General features: G+C 43.8%; 1 protein-coding gene across 1 annotated transcript in view; it reads left to right on the top strand.

The window, feature by feature from the left end:
• The window catches only part of LOC137622916 (probable G-protein coupled receptor Mth-like 1), a 96402-nt gene that overhangs the window by 26383 nt on the left and 47519 nt on the right, over positions 1 to 22500 (top strand). The window contains exons 4-5 of the mRNA XM_068353478.1: positions 1 to 91; positions 2947 to 3025. The exon at positions 1 to 91 is cut by the window's left edge and continues 173 nt beyond it. Of these exons, the coding sequence (XP_068209579.1) occupies positions 1 to 91; positions 2947 to 3025 (170 nt within the window). The remainder of the gene's footprint in view (positions 92 to 2946; positions 3026 to 22500) is intronic.

Genomic DNA, 22500 nt, shown 5'->3' with positions numbered 1-22500 from the left:
TACTCGACTTCACTCCTACTGGCCTACATTGGGTCCCTCGTGAATATCCAGTATGCGAAGCATATGGAGCATAAGCATTGCGTTTTCAATGGTAAGTCTTTACAAGCACAAGCTCTCTCTCTCTCTCTCTCTCTCTCTCTCTCTCTCTCTCTCTCTCTCTCTCTCTCTCTCTCTCTCTCTCTCTCTGCAAACGCAGTGCTTTTAATACTTCCATTTTCTAACCATTTTGAGCTTCGTTAATTTACTATTTCTTGAGTTGCATTTCATTATTGTCTCTTTCTTTCTTATTTACTACAACACGCAGACACAGTCACTTGCAAACACACACACACACACGCACACACACATAGTCTAATTGGGGATTCACTAACGTGGTAAAAGGGTTTGTGTATTGCAATGTCAAGTAAAGCTTTATTAGTCAGGGCCGCCCATGTTAGGTTGGTTAGCTGTGAACGATTAGACGAACGTATCTCTCTCTCTCTCTCTCTCTCTCTCTCTCTCTCTCTCTCTCTCTCTCTCTCTCTCTCTCTCTCTCTCTCCAAGCCCCTCGTTGTCGATATGATTTCCATTTTCATAATCTTGGTCTCATATTCGTTCAAGGTAGTGGGAAACTTAACATTTCAGAAACAGTCTAATAATGTTTTGAGAAGCAAAATCTTAACACTGATAATTCTGTAAATGAATAAATATTTAGTGTGTTTGTGTGCTTAAAACTCAAAGGAACATGAGTTGTTTAGCCAAAAAAAAGTCACTTGGAAAAATGAAAGCACTAATTCAGTCTTGACCGGTTTCGTCTATTTTCAAGTCATCGTCTCAAGTAGTGATTGGAAATAAATGTTTTACGATATACATGATAGAGTAAGAATATGAAAAATTTGAAAAACATTTGGAGAGCGAAAAAGGGGAAGAGGAGTTTTACAATATATATGTAATGTATATCTATAAAGGTTGTGAAGCTCATATCACAAGGAGACTAAAGTATAAGTAGAATTCATTCTATTTTGTTGGCATATTTAAGTATCTACCCTACAACTTATAGAAAACCTTCTTAATCATTTTTTATACTATGAATAATTGTATCCAATTTATACTTTTTTCGTGCATATGACTGTACATATATATATATATATATATATATATATATATATATATATATATATATATAGGTAATATCATTGTTGTTATTAATATTATATATACAAAGGTCATATGTGTGAATGCATATGTGCATGTGTGCATGCATGTATTATATAATTATATACTGTATCATCATCAGCCGTTGCTAGTCTTTCTATCCCACTCTATGCTAGCAAATTGTCTTAGCTCGTCACTCCATCGTCTTCTCTTCCTTCCCCTGCTTCTGTTTGCAATCTCCAGGGACGGAATCTGTTATTCTTAATGCCTACCTATTATATGTCCTGCCCATGTCTATTTCTTTTTCTTACATGTTGTCAGGACATCCTCATCCTTTAGTTTGCTCTCGTATCAATGTTGCTCTTTTTTGTCTCTTAGTTTTATTCCCATCATTATTCCATAGGTCTTTATATCTACTGTATACAAATATGTATATATATGTTTTTTGAATCGATATGTTTATACATGCATTTGCACGAGAAAATATACGTAGGTAGTAGGTTGGCCAAGGCACCAGCCACCCCGTTGAGATACTTCCGCTAGACAGTACTACATTGGACCCTTCTCTCTGGTTACGGTATGTCTACACACATACCGAATATTCTGGCCTATTCTTTGCAGATTCTCCTCTGTCCTCATACACCTGACAACACTGAGATTATCAAACAACTCTTCTTCACTCAAGGGGTTAACTACTGCACTGTGGTTGTTCAGTGGCTACTTTCCTCTTGGTAAGGGTAGAAGAGACTCTTTAGCTATGGTAAGCAGCTCTTCTAGGAGAAGGACACTCCAAAATCAAACCATTGTTCTCTAGTCTAGGGTAGTGCCATAACCACTGTACCATGGTCTTCCACTGTCTTGGGTTGGAAATCTCTTGCTTGAGGGTACACTCGGGCCCACTGTTCTATCTAGTTTCTTTTCCTCTTGTTTTTTTTTTTTTTTTTGAGAAGTTTTTATAGTTTATAAAGGAAATATTTATATTGATGTTACTCTTTCTTAAAATATTTTATTTTTCCTTTCCGCACTGGAATATTTTGCCTGTTAGGTCCCCTGGGCTTATAGCATCCTGCTTTTCCAACTAGGGTTGTAGCTTAGCAAGTAATAATAATAATAATAAAAATAATAATTATATATAACATATACACGCTTATATATGTAAAACACGAAGGAAAGGTACTTTGAAAATCATAACTTGTTTTATCATAGATCAGACATTTCAGACTAATGCCACAAATATGTCTAAATCATGATCGTATATAATATTTTGAATAAATAGCATGTATCACCGACATCAGGCCTAATCCAAAAAATCATAATTGATTTTGAGATGAATGCATCAAGTTTATACAGTCTGTTATTGAAATTTGGGTTATTATTAAAACTATTAAATCTATGTCAAACAAGTAACTAGAAAGAACCAATTTCATTTAGGAAGTCTTGCTTTCGCTATCACTTGCCTTCTTTTATTTCTTAATATTTTTCTCTCCATACATATGTAACTAATGTCATCTGTTCATACAAAGTCTATGGCTCTATGCTACACATTACAAGTGTTTGCGGTATTTAACATAATTTCAACAGATGCTGACACCCATCTATTGATACAAGTGAAGAAAGAAATAAGGAACAAAAATGAAGAAGATAAATGAGCGTTGATTGGTGATCTTAAAGAGAAGCTTCTAAGACTGGTGAAAATTTTTAAAATAGAAATATTTTTTCTATCCATCTCAGAAGGATGAATGTCAAAGATAATTTTATTAAATGTAATTGATCTTTATAGTCATTTTGACATGAAATTTGTTTCTTTTGCAGGACTCTTCACTCAGTTTACACTTCACGCTGCTTTCTTCTGGCTCAGTGTCATGTCCTTTGATATCTGGAGAGTGATCAGGTAGGAACATTTTAAGTTCGTGCACATACGTGACACACGTATAAAAAATGTATACATACGCACAAGCATACATACACATATGCATACAAACATACAATGTGGTGAAAGTGTTTGCTTTTCGCCATGATCAGGAAAGTTGTACTAGTCATGGCCACTCATACTAAGTTAGTTTTCTGTGAACAATAAGACGAAAATCTCCCACCATAACCACTCCGCGGTGATGAAAACTGTCCAAATCCTAGACATGATGAGGACTTCGTCCTGCAGTAGACAATAAACGGCTTCTTTATATATATATATATGTATATATATATATATATATATATATATATATATATATATATATATATATATATATATATATATATGCATATATATATATATATATATATGTATATATATATATATATATATATATATATATATATATATATATATATATATATATATATATATATATATATATATATATATATTTATATATATGCTCTCCTCCCATCTGGATAGAGTTCCACCAAAAGGGCAAAGCCTTCAAGTTTCTCAGCAAGTCTCTGGGAGTGAGGCTGCTGTCCACATGCCCTGTATCTTGCATGCTTTACCTCTGAGTTGCTGGCTGATTGTAACTTCATAATAAGAAAGAAGGAAGTATCTTGTTTTATGGTGTGTATATATATATATATATATATATATATGTATATGTTTATATATATAAGTATGTATATATATACAGTATATATATATATATATATATATATATATATATATATATATATATATATATATATATATATATATATATATATATATATATATATTTGCAGTCACGCTCAGCGGCATTGCCAGGCGTATGACATTCGGCCTCTCATTGTACCTGTGGTAGGTGGGAGGGGGAGTAGGCATAACCAGGTGAGAATGAGGTTAGTGTGCGTCTATATCTATTTAAATATTTAGCTGTAATTTTTGATGGATTACATACACTAGTGTCTGTACATATATATATATATATATATATATATATATATATATATATATATATATATATGTGTGTGTGTGTGTGTGTGTGTGTGTGTGTGTGTGTGTGTTTGTGTGTAAAAATCACAGGAAAACGTGATGCTCAGATGCAGAAGAACGACAGGGAAAATGAAAATACGAAATATACGCTTAAGTCCGGACTAGTTTCGTGATACTTCTTCAGAGGACTGATTTATTGAGAGAGGTTTCTTTACCACACTTCTGCTGATCAACACTTCAGGGACCTCCTGTAGCTCAGTCTCGCCGTGGATCTCCTGATCGCCAACTCTTCTGAGACCTTCTGTGCGGCTACAGGCCTTGTGCACCACGGTCTACTGAACGCCCACGATCGCCTGCTCGCCATCGCACATCTGCTTGCCATTTCTGATGTGCGCAATGCGCGCCAACGTTTGCCCACGCGCCCACGATCTCCGGATCTGGGTGCAAGCTGGGAGATTAATTCTTCACTGAACTCCACGTTCACCTGTTCGCCAGCGCGCATCTGTGCCCCCTTTTCCTGATGTGCGCAATACGCGCCAACGTTCGCCCACGCGCCCACGATCTTTGGATCTGGGCGCAGGCAAGGAATTTATTCCTTCCCCTCCTCGCCGACGATCTCTCTGGTTCTGCACCCTCGCTGATATCGTCTGGCCGCGCATATCTTCTGGTCACGCAACTACACGCCTACGATCTCCTGGTTCCTGCCTCGTCGCGCGCAGTTCAAGAAGTTCCTATGCTAGCGCACAGGCGCTCACAGGTTCTTCTGGACTCGCAGCGCCCTTCTAGAGTTTCGCGCTAGGCGCGCCCACACGTGGTTCCAGTTCCAGCGCGCCAACGCGCCAACTCGCTTCCACTTCACACAGCGCCGCCCAGGAGACACCTAAGCTAGCGCACAGGCTCTCAGAGGCACCCCTGAGCTCTCCTTACTCGCCAGCAATCTCCTACGCGCCCACACGATTCTTCGTTTGCGCGCAAGTGTTTTCAACGCGCCAACGCTTCAATCGTCGTAGGTTTCCTACGCGCCCACGCGTTAACTCTCCTGTAAGCGATCGGTCGCTACGCGCCAACGCGCCATCGCTTGCCAACGCGCCATCGCTTGTCAACGCGCCTTCGCCCGCCTACGAGTCATCGCTCACCAAGACGCGCCATCGCTCGTTAGCGCGCCATCGCTCGCTTACGCGCCATCGCTCGCTTACGCGCCATCAGTCTCCCGGCCGCCTGCACTCGCCCTTACGACCGCACGCCCAAACGCAGGCGCACCAACACGCCCACACGCCCGCGCGCCCATGTTCGCCTGCGCACAAACCAACGGTTTTCCATCGCGCGAGCGCCGCCGCGATTCCCGCCAGCGAGCCATCACTCGCCAACGCCCCATCGCTCGCCTACGCGCCATCGGTCTCTTGACCGCCAGCTCTCGCCCTTTCAACCGCGCTCGCCCTCACCTGCGCGCCCACGCGCACTTTCGACTGTCAGCACACCGCGCGCTGACACACCCACATTCTCCCGCGCGCGAACCAACGATTTACGATCGAGCGAGAGCCAGGGCGATTTCGACCGCGATTCCCGTCGGTTTTTGCAACACGGGCAACCTGGCGAGTTTTCTGGAGCGCGTACTTCCAGATCACGATCTTCCCCCCGTAAACGCAGAGCATGGCACGTGCAAGAGCAGGAAGAATCTTCAAAGAGGTCTGGGCAACATTCTTCTTCTTTTCAGGCAGGCCCCCTCATCTCTACTCCTCAGGATCGTTCGATTCCCTTCCCCCCAGAGGGAGTCGCTGACACTGAGTCTGTCAGCCGTCAGCAGAGGAGGTACTTCGAGATCATGGGGGAACCTGGTTTAGCCCTTACTCTCCACCATTCCGTGGAAGGGGCTTACCAGGGAATTTTCTCTCGAGAAATTCTCTGCCCGGAAGCTGACATTCTTGTCTTCGGAGATCTTAAGCCAGGAGAAAGCCGCAAAGTGTGCCATGCGGGCCACTTCGTGGCTGGTCGTCTGGCTTTGATCTCTGGGCATCCTGTTGCGATCTGAGATTTTGTCCAAGGAGAGCTCCAGGAAGGTCATGGAAACTTTCCTCCTCTCAGGCACGAGCACCATCGTCTCCTGGCTCACCAAGTTTCGAACTTGTGGGCAAACTCGATGTTGAAGCATTGAGATGCAGTGACCGAAAGGTTCCTCTCGGAAGTCCCAACCTTGGATGTCGGCAAGCTCAGAAACTCTTCCACCCTTGGAAAGACCTTGTTTTGAGCCCAAGGTCGGGGAACGGACAGCTGAGAGGTGGAGAAAGTCAAATTACGATTCGCTCCTCCAAAGGCGCTTACATTTAGACCCTACAAGCCGCCAGCGCCTCAACAACAACAGCCTTGTCAGCCTAGGACATCGGAACCGTCCCCGGCACGCTACGACAAGGTGTCTAAACAGCAGCCCCCTCCTGTCAGAGACAAGAAGGGCGGGAAGTCCTCCTGGGGAGGCAATAATCCTGAGGGAGCGGCCGAGGCCGCAAACGCTAGGATTGGCAACCCCCCTGCATGGTCCGCAGTGGGGGGATCCCTAAGGTTGCGCGCTCAGGTGGCAGCAACTCGGGGCCGATTCCTGCACGATCTCCGTGATCAGCCAAGGATATCGCGTCCCGTTCTTACATCTCTACCTCCATTGACAGCGAATCTAGTGTCGCTGAGCTCCTATGCCATGGGATCGGCAAAGGGGCTAGCCCTTCGTGCAGGAATCGAGACCATGCTCTAGAAGGATGCTCTCCAAAAGGTCATTCACGGCTCCCCCCGCCCCGACTCCTTCGGCCGACTCTTTCTTGTAAGAAAGCGTCTGAAGGCTGAGACCTGTCTCGACCTCTCAGCCCTGAACAAGTTTGTCGAACAAACTTCGTTCAGCGTGGAACAGCAGAGTCAATCAGGCTTATAGTGAGACCACAAGACTTCATGTGCACACTGGATCTGAAGGACGGGTACTTCCAGATCCCAATCCATCTGTCTTCCAGGAAGTACTTGAAATTCAGCCTAGACAACAAGATATACCAGTTCAAGGTGCTGTGTTTAGATCTCTCCACAGCACCGCAGGTGTTCACCAGAATGTTCACCCTGTTATCTTCATGGCCACACAGGAGCAGCATCCGTCTCCTTCGCTTTCTGGATGACTGGCTAACTCAGGCAGTCCGGAATCGACCCTTCTTCGACACCGAGACAAGCTTCTGGGACTTTGCCAAGATCTAGGGATCATTGTAATTCTCGAGAAGTCTTCTCTGCTTCCATCTCAACAACTGGGGAGAGTCGCAGAACCTTTTTCTCAGACGAGGAGAGCTTCCAGCCCAATCTTAGTTACGCCTCCTAGGTCACCTTTCCTCCTTGGCCAGGCTAGTTCCAACGGCCGCCTCAGGAGAAGATCCCTGCATCGGCGGCCCAAGTCCCGGTGGAATCAAGACAACGATTCCCCGGACATTCTGGTCCCTTTGTGACCTGCGGAACGAATGTACCTGCATTGGTAGTTGACCTACGGAAACCTTTGCAAGGGAATGGATCTTCTCATCCTTCCCCCGCATTTGATGCTGTTCTCGGACTCGTCAAAACAATGGGGGGTGGGCCCCACGTTCTGAATCAGGCCTATGGTCAGAACCAGAAGGGTGCCTAAACATCAATCTTCTAGGAATGAAGGCCATATTCTGGCGCTTCAACACTTCCAACAGACCCTGGCGAGTCACTCCGTGAACGACAACTCCACGGTAGTTGCTTTTTTCAACAAGCAGGGAGGTACCTTTCCATAACAACTTTCTCATCTTGCAGTAGAGACACTGAGATGAACCAAAGTGCACTCAATCGCTTCATTCCGGACAAAGGAATGTGCTCTCTGACAGTCTGAGCAGGGCCTCACAGATGAGAGTACAGAGTGGTCTTCGGCCCCCCCTGGTAGCCAACAAATCCTGACCTTGTGGACCTGTTTGCGACAGCCTTGAATTTCAAGCTGCCGCTGTACTATTCCCAGTCCCAGACCCCAAGGCACTCTGGCAAGATGCCTTCCTACACGGTGGGACAACATCGACGTCTACGTCTTCCCACCGTTCTGTCTGTTGAGAAGGGGGCTCAACAAGACCAGACTATCGGTCAACCTGTCGATGACTCTGATAGCTCCGCTGCGGCATCATGCAGAGTGGTTCCCGGAACTTCTGCATCTCCTGACGGAACTCCTGAGAGAGCTTCCCCCATGACACGAGCTACTCAAACAACCACACTGCAACATCTACCACAAGCTGTAGCATTGCTTCGGCTTCACGCCTGGAGACCATCCAGCATCTCCTCACAGAGAGAGGCGTTCCGTAACAAGTTGCAGAGCGGATGTCTAGATACCTGCGAAAGTCATTCGCAGGGGTCTACCAGGCGAAGTGAAGAGTCCTCTGTGGTTGGTGTCGTGGGATAGGCCTTGATGCTACTATTCCAGCAATAGCGGAGTTATTGTATATCGGCGGGAGGGAATGCGCCTTTCGCTCTCGGTGGTGGAAGCCTATCGCTCAGGCTTAAGCCTGGCCTTCAGGCTGAAAGGAATAGACATTTCCTCCTCGCTGGATCTTTCTTCGCTCATACGAAACTACGAACTTACCTGCCCCCAGTCGGAAGTGAGACCTCCTCCATGGAACATGGTTCGGGCTCTTAGGGCTCTTAAGAGATCTCCTCGCGAACCATTACGCCAGGCTTCTGATCGTTACCTGTCTTGGAAGACGGTGCTCCTGCTCGCTCTGGCCTCAGCCAAGCGTGTCATCGAACTTCATGGTCTCTCGTACGACGTCGCCCATTCAAGAGGATAGGTGGAGGTAACGTTTAGGTTCGTCCCTGAGTTGGTTACTAGACTCAAAATCTTGGAGTCCCGAACCTTCGGTTCGACTCCTTCAGGATTTCGAGTCTCCGTTCTGTAACAGATGACCCAGACCTTCTCCTACTATGCCCAGTAAGGAGTCGGAGGGGTTATCTTAAAGGACAGCTGCAGTTTGTCCTCACGTGTAAGCCCTGTTTGGGAGCACAGGGAGGACGGAGAGGAGGGTCATCAAGAATGCCTTTTCAGCCTGGATTCAAAGGGTCATCCATCACGCCCTGAATCCAGACCCTCCTCCGTCACGTCGCCTTAGAGCACACGATGTCAGAGGCATCGCAACGTCCTTGGCCTTCAAGAGGAACTACTCTGTGACGCAGGTGCTACAAGCTGGAGTCCGGAAGCGTCTAACGACCTTCACAGCCCACTACCTCCAGGACGTGACCCACAGGAGCCTCGATACGTTTTCTGTCGGCCCTCTGGTGGCTATACAACAGCTGGTCTAACCTCAGGCTCCTTAATGGACAGGTAGCAGAAGGTTGAGGGCATTGTTACCCGGTTTTAGACTGCATGAATGAAAGAAGTATGTCTGGCCCTTACTTCTTTCTTCATCCTCCCCTCTCTTGGGGAAAGCAGCATCCTGGGTTCTCCGCATAGCTGACCTCAAACCTCTGCAGGTAATCCATGCTTCCTTGTGTTCCTAGTATTAAGTTAATACTGCCGCGTCCCCCATACCCTGACGAGGTGGTATTGGGAACGTCCTAGCCTAGAATTCCAGCTAAAGGACTTCAGGTCAACTTCCTAGGACAAGTCACACTTCTTCCCTCCACACACAAGCTTATGTAGGCCGCACGTTTCTTGCGTAGCAAGAAACTTGCGAGGTGCAGGGACTCTTTTTCTCGAGTGCTGCTCACTCGGATTCTGAGTCCCCGGGTAAGCCAAAGCCAGTAAGGCTGGGGACTTTCCATCCTACCTAAGGGTAAGTCACCTTATGTAAATAGCGTGGTTTGTATTTCGGTTACGGAACAAATGACAAATTCGGAGATAATTTGTATTTTTCCTAACCATACAAATCTTAGCTATTTACACATATTTGCCCTCCAGCCCTGTCCCCCAAGGCAAGTCCTACCTCTAAGTGAAGTGAAGCAGTTCACCGGTGTGTGAAGGGGGGAGGGGTAGCTAGAAACCACTCCCCTACCCCCTTACTAACTAGCGCGGGGGTAATAAACCCTCGTTAAAATTCTAATGGCTCGTCATTTCAGCTACGCCGAAAGTAAACCCTATGTAAATAGCTAAGGTTTGTATGGTTAGGAAAAATACAAATTATCTCCGAATTTGTCATTTCGTATAAATTTCTTTAGATATCAGGAGTATTAGCTTTCCTATTTGTTCAACCGTTTAGCCCTTGTGATGATAAAATAGCCAAACCCCAGACATGAATAAGGACATGTCTGAGGCCTTTGTCCTGTAGTGGTCTAGAAACGGCTGCATTTGTTAATGGTGGCCCTCAAATATTATTGTTACAGAACGAAGATTAACCTTAACTCTGCTCTCCTCTTTAAATTGTTGTTTTGGTCCATTTCGAGATTACAAACCCTCACGACAGACTTCAAATTTCAATTGCAATCTTTTAATTGAAAGGTTAAATTCATTCAGCAATGTTAAGTAAATTAATTTGCAAGAGATATAAATAGAAATGGATCAATGCAATGGTGTCCAACTAAAACAAAATAAATGTTTTGATTTTGGTAAGCAGGAAAAATGTTGCACTTTTTGAACAATCACTGGTTGATTATTTATTAGTCTCTCTCTCTCTCTCTCTCTCTCTCTCTCTCTCTCTCTCTCTCTCTCTCTCTCTCTCTCTCTCATATCAACAAGTGTTATATTGTTAAATCCCTTGCTAACACTGAGATTTAGTATGATGCATTACATAAAAATAGACTTTACTCCTCTGAAAAATGTTTCTACCTTACATTACCGGATACATTGTAGTGCCTCTTAACACTCACCTAACAGCAGAACTTCTGCAAACAATTAAGCACTCTGTAGCTCTATTATCTTTGACGTCATGAAATAAAAACGAAATGAGAAAAAGCAGCATGCATTGTTGAGAGGTTAATTGTCCCCCTTGCAAAATGCATTACAGAGGGAAATAAGGAAATACATACAGTGAGAGAGAGAGAGAGAGAGAGAGAGAGAGAGAGAGAGAGAGAGAGAGAGAGAGATGCAAATAAAACGAACTTGCAGAAAGAGAAGAAAAGGGATGGTAAGATGAACAAATGAAGGAACATAGATATTTCAAAATAGTCATATGTTGAACACCAGCGACCGAAAGATTCGCCGCGTAACTCAACTAGGAAAGTCAGGTGGACAGAAGACTGGTGACTGAGAGAACTTAATTTTGATGAAAAGAAAAGTGTTCTTGAATCTTTATTCATTTAGTTTTATTGCCTCCGCCAAGGAGATTATGCTTACACCACTGTTTTTTTTTTTCTCTCTCTCTCTCTCTTACCAGCCTAACTCAAAAACTTATTGATGAATTTAGATGAAATTTTCAGTAGAAATTGGCTAACTTATAAGCAATTAGATTTTGGTGGTAATTCGGATCAAGGATTTTCATCATACAGTAGATTCCTTCAGGGTCAACATATGAAAGAGGGAAAGCTTGGTCCGTAGACTTGAGTAAAATATTGACAATCTTCATTGAAGGAGGTCTGAAATCTGAGATTGCTCTTTCTACTTGTTGGAAATGCATTGTGAAAGTGAAAGGAACGTTCATGTATTCATAATACCTAAACTTAACTGAAAACAATATACTGTAGTGCTGATGATGAGTTTGGTATTGCAGGAATAGAATTAAAAGGCATTTTCTCAGTAGTAATATAAATGAGTTAGGAATTCTTCAGAATTATAATGTTTCTTAATTAAGATTATGTAATTTCTTAATTGAATATTAATGATTCTATTTTTGTAATATCTATCATTACTGTTATCATAGCCAATATAATTACTTTTGCCAAAGAGTGTGTGGAGGGTAATACTGCTGTCAGTACACCTCTTGCGGTACACTGTAGGCTTTTAATTACACCTTCCCCTCACCCTTCCAACCTATCTCAAAGGCCTCCCCGGGTCCAGCGCTGGGTCAAATGGGCCAAATTCCATAAATTTATTAGTGAAGGTTCGGCTTTTTGTTCAGTTTGTCTCTTTTTTTTTGCCGAATGAAGCAAATCCTATTATTATTATTATTATTATTATTATTATTATTATTATTATTATTATTTTTATTATTATTATTATTATTATTATTGTCGGGACTGTTCTTTTTATTTTCATCTTTTTATTTTTTATCTTTATTAACCTGGTAGTTGTTGGTATTATTATCATTTTCATCATTATCACTACAAATAACGTAAATAAAGGTAGATAAACAGACAACTGAACATATAAGTAACGTGAGACTATCACATAGGATGGCTGATTATGAATGCAGATGAATCAACAAAATTTAAAAGCAAGAAAGGCATCGGGACCATTGCAGAAGTCTTGGGAAAGAGGATTACCAAGGAAGATGGGATTCAAGTCACCAAACAGTCATTTTGCAGAAGCAAGCTTATAAAAAAGATGAGAAAATAGATGGCACATTTGATGTAAAATATCAGAAAATTGTGTTTGTTGCAAAATATGTTGACTGTAATTGTTGAAGGAATTATAATGTTTCGGTTGTCGAGAGCAACACGTTTGCTAATGAAATAGAGAGAGTCAACACTTGGGAATTTCCAGTAAGAGATGTCGATGGCATATAAGCACATCTAATCTAGGGACGCAGTATCTTATTGGAAAAGTCCCTGCCTACTGATCTGCTGGACTGGAGTTCGAGCTCTAGCTCAATAGTTCTCGTAGTGTCTGCAACCTCACCATCTGAATGAGCTAAAGACTGGGTGCCCGGTAGGAGGCACCTATGAATCTACCTGTCGAGTCATCGGCAGCCATTGCTTGGTCCTCCCTGGTCTTAACTTGGGTGGAGAGGGGTTTCAGCGCTGAACATTTGTATATATAGTCAGTCTCTATGGCATTGTCCTGCTAGGATATTGTCACTGTCCCATGCCTTTACTATGCATGAGAGACCTTTAAATAGACAGTTCTTGGCAGTGTAAGAGAGTTAAATCAGAATTTTTTATGGATGCAATGATGCAGTGAAGTTTTTGCTATAAGGTTCATGCTATGCTAGGCTTATAAAAATTTCTCCATATTCAAATGTAACCTGAAACGGCTGTCGAGACGTACAGAATTCGTGTCTAGCCGCAGTGCCAGACCAAAGGGCGCAATGTAAAATATAATTTTGTTACCTTCGTAATGCTACTTTCCAATGCAAGTCATTAAATTTAAAAAAAAAAAAAAAGAAAAAAAAACTTCAAATCATTCATTCATGAAATTTCAAGAACCTTGCATGTACATGCACCATGAAAGTAATTTTTTTTTTTTACTTTAAATTATTACTTTGTGTACCATAAACGGTAGAGATAAGTACTGCTAGAAATATATACGTTCTGAGAACATTACACTCATGATATTGTACCAACCGTGTGTCACACGATCGTACATAGTAATGAAATTTCATTTTTTGTATGTATTATGCTTGTATCTTTGCTCTCCCCTCGCACTGATAAGAACCTGAAATAACATGTCTGTTTTTCTCACCGTTAACTGTTAACCGGTGAGCTTGTCGGTTGAACATGAAATTGCCTGTTAAGTTTTGTATGCCCTTTTTGCCTGGGGTTTATGTATATATAAACGGATGTTCTGTAATAAAGTTGCTTTCATCCTGCCTTTGAGTCACAACCTTCTCTCGGCCCGTCACATTGGTGACCCCAGAAGTCGACTCGCTCCTCCCGCCTTCCATCCCCCCTCGCCCCTCCGTCATTGGTACTATGGCGGACTACACGGAAGTTGGCGCCGCCCCATTGAAACTTTCTTTGTTCGCCAGCGGAGAGGCGTTTGCTTGGTTTCAGCACGCAGAAGTCCAGTTCCGCATCAAGGGCGTAACTCGCTCAACCACCAAAGCGGATTATGTTCTCGTGGCGATACCCGAGGACACCTCCCCGGAAATATCCGACTGGCTTTGTGAACAAGGAGACAACCCAATAGCGTATGATGCCCTCAAAACATACCTTCTGCAGCAGTACTCGCCGTAGCCAGCCGCCCATATAGCAAAGCTTTTTCATCTCTCTCAACAACCGTTGCGGGACCAAAGGGCTTCGCTCACCCTCAGGGAAATGACCAGTATTGCTCACCTGCAACCTGCCGCAGACGGCTCTCCTCGTGAGGTGAACTTACTTCGTGCCCTTTGGATACGCCGTTTACCCAAACCTGTACGTGCTTCCATACCCGATGTCGATAGTTTACCCATAAAGGACTTGATGACTAAAGCCAACGCCCTTATGGACAGCCACTTCACGACCTTCAAGACCTTCATCAACGCCTCCACTCCTGACAAAGAGGACGCCTATTCAACGTCAACCGAAGCTGACGTGAATGCCGAAGGACATACACACCTACCCCATGATGTGCCGAAGCGGCGACAAAGCCACCCACCACCCACCACTTGCTCGCACCCCAATCAATGACTTCTAAAGCCACTTACTGCCTCCCATCGGCCGCAATTTTGCTACTATCACTATAAATTCGGTGCAACTGCGAAGAAATGTGCCAAGGATTGTCAGTTGCCAAAAATGTGTAAGTAGGCCATCGCTCGTGGCAGTGGCCTCCCGTGTTTCTAATCCCTTCCTTTTTACATGATGCAGGAACGGGTGTGTGATTTTTGGTAGACACGGGTGCTTGTCGTTCTCTTTTGCCAAGGGAACTCTTCAGGACACGACGGATCTGCGATACCCACCTACGGTTACGAGAACCTCACATTAACGTTTGGAAATGGTAAATTTAATTGAAAGTTTCTCGTTGCTGACGTCACATTGCCAATCCTCGGTGCGGATTTCCTCTCTCATGTCCACCTTCTGGTCGATGTTGCCCACCGACGATTGGTCAACGCAGACTCGCACTCATCGATGCCTCTTCAACCCGCCCCCTCCAACCTCGCTCTCCACATCAGCGCACCCACAGATGCCTACGCCCACCTCCTCACGTCGTACCCGGAAGTTTTCCGTCCAGAACTTCGGCAAACGCCCACGGCTCCTGCCAAGCACGGTATTTATCACCATATCAAGAAAACGGGACCCCCAGTCTTCGCAAAATTCAGACATCTGGCATTGGAATGATTGGCACCCACCAAACAGACGTTCGCCGAAATGGAGGAAATGGGCTTTTGGCATAAGGCCTCCAGCCCATGGTCGTCACCTTACACATTGTTCTGATGAAAGACGGCTCCCTCCGTCCGTGCGGGGATTACAGGCGCCTGAACATGCAAACAGAACCGGATCATTACTCCTTCCCAAACATCGCCGATGTGACCTCCTACCTGCACAAAGCGAAGGTTTTCTCCACGCTCGACCTCCTGAAGGGGTATTATCAGGTGCCTATGAACCCAGAAGACATCCCCAAGACCGCCATCACCACTCCGTTTGGTACATACACCTTCAATTACTCCTGTTTTGACCTTTGTAATGCTGGGGCCACTTTTCAACGTCTCATGGATGGCATCTTAGGGGACCTCCCCTTCTGTGTATGCTATGTGGACGACATACTTATGTTCTCTTCCTCAAAAGAGGAACACCTCTGTCACCTGCACATCGTGCTCGACCGCCTGCAACAAAATGGCCTTGTAGTCCGGTACGACAAGTGTATATTTGGCGCCAATGAAGTGTCGTTCTTAGGGCACCGCATCACTCCTGAAGGAGTCCATCCCCTCCCGGAGAAGGTAGCTGCCGTTCAGAATTTCCCCACGCCCTCGACCGTCAAAGCTCTGCAGGAATTCTTGGGCATGATCAACTATTATCACCGTTTTCTGCCAACCATTGCCGCCACTGTTGCTCCCCTCTATGCCTCCCTCAAGGGCAAGCCAAAGGACCTGAAGTTGGGTCCCCTTCAAGAAGCGGCCTTCTGCAATGCAAAGAAGGCCCTATCAACCGATGCAGCTCTCACTTTTCTTATCCCACATGCCTTTCTCCTTCTCTCCACCGATGCCAGCGACGTTGCCATTGGTGCAGTACTCGAACAGGTGGTCAACGGCTTGCCCCCCCCCCCCCCCCCGCCCCCATTGGTCTTCTGCAGCATAAAACTGTCTAAGGAAGAATCAGGTTATTCTCCGTTCGATCGCGAATTGCTGGCGGTGCACTTGGCTTTCCGTCACTTTCGCCATTTCTTAGAAGGTACACCTTTCGTCATTCGCACAGACCACATACCTCTGGTGCATGCCTTCACTCGACAGTCTAAAGCTTGGTCCGCCCGTCAACGACAACATCGCTCTGCTGTGGCTGAATACAATTGCCCCCTTCAACACGTCCCTGGGAAAATTAATCCCGTTGCCGATGCCCTGTCAAGAAACACATTGGCTGCCGTTCAACTGGGATTGGATTATAACGCCTTGGCTGAAGCCCAACGACAGGATCCAGAGTATCAAGCATGTAGGACATCCGGCACATCCCTCTGTTGGGAAGACATCGCCCCAATGACTCCAACACCACCCTCCTCTGTGACGTCAGTACTGGTAAACCGCAACCTTGAATTCCTGCTCCCATGCTCTGACATGTGTTTGATTTCATTCACGACCTTTCACATTCCTCGTGCCGTTCTACTGCACAGCTGCTAAAGACAAAGTTCATTTGGCATAGCATTTTTAAGGATGCTAAGGATTGGGTCTGCGTCTGTACTTCTTGCCAAACTTCCAAAGTACATCGACACACGGATTCAGGAGTAGGCACCTTTCCTCAACCTCAGCGTCGTTTCGCCCACATTCACGTCGATGTTTTAAACTCCCTACCCACATCACAAGGACATCGTTACCTGTTTACCGTCATCGACCGCTCCACATGTTGGCCTGAAGCCTTTCCCATGGAAACCGCAATGTCCGCCTTATGTACATCTACCTTACTCTCAGGATGAATTGCAAGATTTGGTATCCCTGAGGATATTACTTCTGACAGGGGTACCACTTTCACCTCTCAATTGTGGATATCATCGGCAAATCTCCTGGGCATCACCCTACATCAGACAACTGCCTACAACCCCGCTGCCAATGAAATGGTTGAACGTTTTCATCGCAGACTCAAAGCAGCTTTGATGTACTGCTTCAAAGATTCCAACTGGTTTACGCAGCTTCCCTGGGTCCTCCTGGGACTAAGGACCACTCCTAAAGACGCCCTCGACGTCTCGGCAGCTGAAATAGTGTATGGCGACCCATTATTCGTCCCTGCCGAATTTTTTCCTTCTACAGCCTCCTCCTACGATCTCCAGTGCATACATCACATCGTGGGAAAATTTACTCCATGCCGCCAGACTTATAAGCCCCCCAGTGAAGCATCACATACCGACAGACTTGCACTCTGCAATACATGTCTTTCTACGCAACGACACTAGCAAGCCACCGCTAACGCCCCCTCACATGGACTCTTTCCTTGCGATCCGACGCAGTCCGAAAGCATTCCTACTAAACATTCGTGGCAAAGAAGACTGGGTCTCCCTTCATCGTCTAAAACCTGCTTATCTCCTGCCAGATGAACCACCTGCAGTTCGCCTCTCTAGATCAGGGCGTCCTATATAACATGTACAGTATGTTATTTCTAGGGGGGGGGGGAGCCATATACCAACCGTGTGTCACACCATCATACAGAGTAATGAAATTTCATTTTTTGTATGTATTATGCTTCTATCTTCGCTCTCCCCTCGCACTGATAGGAACCTGAAATAACATGTCTGTTTTTCTCACCGTTAACTGTTAACTGGTGAGCTTGTCGGTTGAACATGAAATTGCCTGTTATGTTTATGTATATATAAACGGATGTTCTGTAATAAAGTTTACTCAATTGCTTTCATCCTGCCTTTGAGTCACAACCTTCTCTCGCCCCGTCACAATATCCTTTGCAAAATAGCGGATTTGACTTGCGTCTCTTTTCCCAGCAATAAGTTTCAAATCCATGTGGAGTGTGTATGCGTGGCATTCCATTGGTAATGCATGCATTGTATTTTGACATCTTGCATAAATGCATCTGTTGCAACAGAACTCAAATTTGATTATAGAAAAAAAAATAAAGGGATGCAATGTATGACGGAGATTTGCTTATTTGAGTCTTAAGTTAGGTTTTTCCTTATCACTATCATAGATGCAGCCAAGATAAGGGTTTAAAGGTTTAAGGTTTGAAGGCCACCATGAACGGCAGAGGCAAGGGACAGTGACAATGCCTTAGCAGGACAATGTTATAAAGACTGACCATATATACATTCGATCAGCGCCCAAGCCTCCTCTGTCCCCAAGCAAGAACCAGGGAGTGTCAGGAAATGGCTTTTGATGACTCAGCAGGTAGACCTATAAGCTCCCCCTAACCGCCCATCCTTAGCTCACAAGGATGGTGAAGTTACTGACAGTACAAGAAACTATCGAGCATGAGCATAACTCGAACCCCAGTCCGGCAGATTGCCAGGCAGGGACGTGTCTAAAGTTTTGGGGAGGATGAAGTAAGTAATTGTGGCAAATAATGAAAATAGAATTATATAAACGCAACATAATTTGCAATTCATTGGAATTCTGGTTTTTCGCTTTGTTATACAGAATAGGTATGCCTAAAAAAATAGTGATGATTGTGAAAATAGGTAAATCCAGCCTTTTTTTAACAGACATATTTCAAGATTGATTTAGTGAAGCATTCATTTCTAAATATAAAGTAAACAATGTAGCTTCTAATGTGAATTTCACTTTATGAAGACACTGCAAAATGGGATTTTCGAAACATGTCATCACTGACATTTCCTTGTTCAGCAACGCCGGTATTTCATGATCCTCAATAATCAAAGCTTTCTCTTCACGTGGAGCACTGCAGGCATTACTAAAGGATATTTCCAAAGCCCTATTTGACAAATAGATGCTTCCACTTCTTAGCCTTGTGTGTAACTAAGAGTTTTCCCCCTTAGTTGCATCTCATCGACAAAAATGGCCTCCCCGGTCGGGGCGCCAAGAAACATGAGCCAAATTCCCTAAACCACACCCGATGTGACAGATGACAAGTTGGATGACACGTGACTAATTAATTGCGCATTTTTCATTGACCTCTTATTGCATGTTTTCGTTATTCCTTTTTTCCTTGCTTTGAAACATCCCAGCCTGGCAATCTGCTGGACTGGAGTTCGAGTTCCGCTCAAGCTCGATAATTTCTTGCACTGTCTACATCCTTACCATACTTGTGAGCTAGGGATGGGCGTCGGGGGAGCCTATAGGTCTACCTGCTGAGTCATCAGCAGCTATTGCCTGGCCCTCTCTGGACCTAGCTTGGATGGAGAGGAGCCTTTGGCGCTGATCATATGTATATATGATCAGTCATGAGGCCATTGTGACTTTCCCTTGCCTTCAGTATCACTCATTTGGTTCTCAGCAAATTATTAGTACTTTTCCACCTTGATTGTGACCCTACACAGTCAACTCCTCCTCTCCTACCATCTTGGGACTCACGGGTGGGGCTAATATCCTGCATTCAATTCAATATTTTTATTTGTAATAAATTAAACTTTTTCTCATTTCATCTTATATGGAAAAATTCACCTGAGAAAAACATTAGTGGCAACATAAACCTTGAATGAAGTTAAAAGCTTCGGTGATGCATAATCATTAATATTGTGGGAGAACCTTTTGAAAAAGAGTTGCTCTTGGAATGAAGGCGTTGCTTGGGTGTGCTTTGCAGGGGGAAGGGAGAGGAGCCTCCTTCCGTCAGGGGAGGGGAGAGACTGGAGGATGGTCTCCTTGCTTCTTGATTGCTCGGCCGTTGGCAGTCTAATGAAAGCATTATCTGAGCGATATGCGATATTCACTACCACAATTTGCCGTCTATCATCTTCTCCGCTTCCAAGACAAGGCAAGGAGATGGGGTCGATTTTGATAAGCGAGAAAGAGAAGGATGGGCAAAAATACTTTAATATAATAGGAAATTTTGTAATATCAGGTGGAAATAAGTTTTAAGGTAAGCCTCAAGTTTGGTTAGGTCTCTGGTTATACTTTAAGTTGATTTCTGAATATGCATATAAGTTTTCTTCTAAAATACTTAAATTTTTTTTTTTTTTTATTTTGTAAGAATTTTAATTGTATTTCTCAGTTGAATTCCTGTATAAATAAATGTGTATATAAATTTATATCATCATCACAATCAGCCGTTGCTAGTCCACTGTAGGACGATGGACTCAGACGTATCTTTCCACTTCCGTCTGTTTATGTCGTCTCTATGCCAGTCTATACCAGGAAATTTTCTTAGTTCGTCAATCTATCGTCTTGCCCATGTTCATTTCTCTTTCTTACATGTTGTTGGATTATTTTATTATTATTATCATTATTATTATTATTAGCTAAGCTACAACCCTTGTTGGAAAAGCAGGATATTTTAAGCCTAAGGGCTCCAACAGAGGAGAATAGATCAGTGAGGAAAGGAAATGAGGAAATAAACTACAGAGAAGTAATGAACAATTAAAATTAAATATTTTAGGAACAATAACAACATTGAAATAAATCTTTTATATACCTAACCTATAAAAGAATTAAAAAAGAGGAAGTTAAATAAGATAGAATAATGTGCCCAAATGTACCCTCAAGCAAGAAAACTCCACTCCAGACAGTGCAAGACCATGGCACAGAGGCTATGGCACTACCCAAGATTAGAGAAAATTTTTGATTTTGGAGTGTCCTCCCAGAAGGGCTGCTTACCTTAGCTAAAGAGTTTCTTCTACCCTTGCCAAGAGGAAAGTAGCCACCGAACTATTGCATTGTAGTAAACAACCCCTTAAGCGAAGAATTGATTGGTAATCTCAGTGTTATCGGTGTATGAGGACAGAGGAGAATGTGGAAAGAATAGGCCAGATTATTCGGTATATGTGAAGGCAAATTAAAATAAGATATAACCAGAGAAAGGGATCCAATGTAGTACTGTCTGGCCAGTCAAAGAAACCCAATAACTCTCTAGCGGCAGTATTTCAACGGGTGGCCGGTGCCCTAGCCAACCTACTACCTGCATTACGTTAGTCTCGTATCCATTTTGTTCTTTTTTCTGTCTCTTAGTGTTAATCCCATCATTCATCTTACCATAGATCATTGGGCTGTAACTAACTTATGTTCTAAGCTTTAGGGTTGTGGTGGCCATGCGATAACGTCCTGACTGGTGAACACCAGACTGAGGTTCGAGTCCTGCTCAAACTCGTTAGTTCCTTTGGTTGCTGCAACCTCACCATCCTTGGTCCTAGCTTGGGTGGAGAAGGGGCTTGGACGCAGATCATATGTTCCGTCTCTAGGGCATTGTCATGCTCGATAGGGCAATGTCAATGTCCCTTGCCTCTGCCATTCATGAGAGACATAAACCTTTTAAACCTTTAGTAAGGCTCCAGGTCTCTGATGCTCAAGATAATACTGGTAGGAACGTCTGCTTAAATCGTGGCCACCGATTAAATACTTTTCCTTCTTGAGAAAGTGGCATCTGACTTTTCATAACCCCATTTTGTTTACCAAAAGTTCTCCATCCCATGCTTAGCCTTCATTTAATTTTGGTCTCACGTCATGAGGAAAACAGTTAATTTAATGCATATATATATATATATATATATATATATATATATATATATATATATATATATATATATACATATATATAGTTATATATGTATATGTAATGAGGGTAAATAGAAACTCGGAAGATGGAATAAATGATATGGTTGATTTTAAAAAGAACTGATGGAAAGGAAGAAGATACAAGTCAGAATAAGTCAAGTAAGATAGACAGCTGGATGTTTGTAAAAGAATTGCATATGAAATTAGAAATGTTTGAAAATATTATAAAACTAATGCTTCTCTATGGAAGTGAATTGAGTGAAACAAAAAGGGTTGAAACCGTTAAGAGGAAATGTTTGCATAGCATGTGTGGTGTGATAGGAAGTGACAGGATGATAAATGATGAATCATAGTATCTTTAAGCGGTTCGGTCGTGTTAGAAAACTATAGACGACATAAGGTTGGTGAAGAGAGTATTTGATTCAACAGTGCTATGATATATGCGGAGAGAAATTCCTAGGAAGAGTTACATGGTGTGATAAACACATTGGAGAGGAAGGACCCTGACATCTAGGAAGCAAGAGACACCGGGCAAGATAGGGGTGAGTGGTGCAGTGCATCAAGATAGGGGTGAGTGGTGCAGTGCATCAAGATAGGGGTGAGTGGTGCAGTGCATCAAGATAGGGGTGAGTGGTGCAGTGCATCAAGATAGGGGTGAGTGGTGCAGTGCATCAAGATAGGGGTGAGTGGTGCAGTGCATGCAGGTGGGCTCGATATACTCCTGATGAGCCTTCTGTGGATGTGTATGAGGTGGGCAATGCTATGGAAGCTTTACGGCTTAGGACGTCCATTTTTCATTCAGCAGTTGAAGATCGAATGTGGCAGTGACTGTGTTTTGTTTTCTGCGTGTGTGTGTGTGTGTGTGTGTGTGTGTGTGTGTGTGTGTAATTTCTTCAGAAAGGCAAAGGGATG

The sequence above is a fragment of the Palaemon carinicauda genome, chromosome 30 (assembly GCF_036898095.1).
Source record: "Palaemon carinicauda isolate YSFRI2023 chromosome 30, ASM3689809v2, whole genome shotgun sequence".
Lineage (NCBI taxonomy): Eukaryota > Metazoa > Arthropoda > Malacostraca > Decapoda > Palaemonidae > Palaemon > Palaemon carinicauda.
The sequence above is the reverse complement of the archived record's forward strand: the minus strand, read 5'-3'. Positions and strand labels throughout refer to the sequence as shown.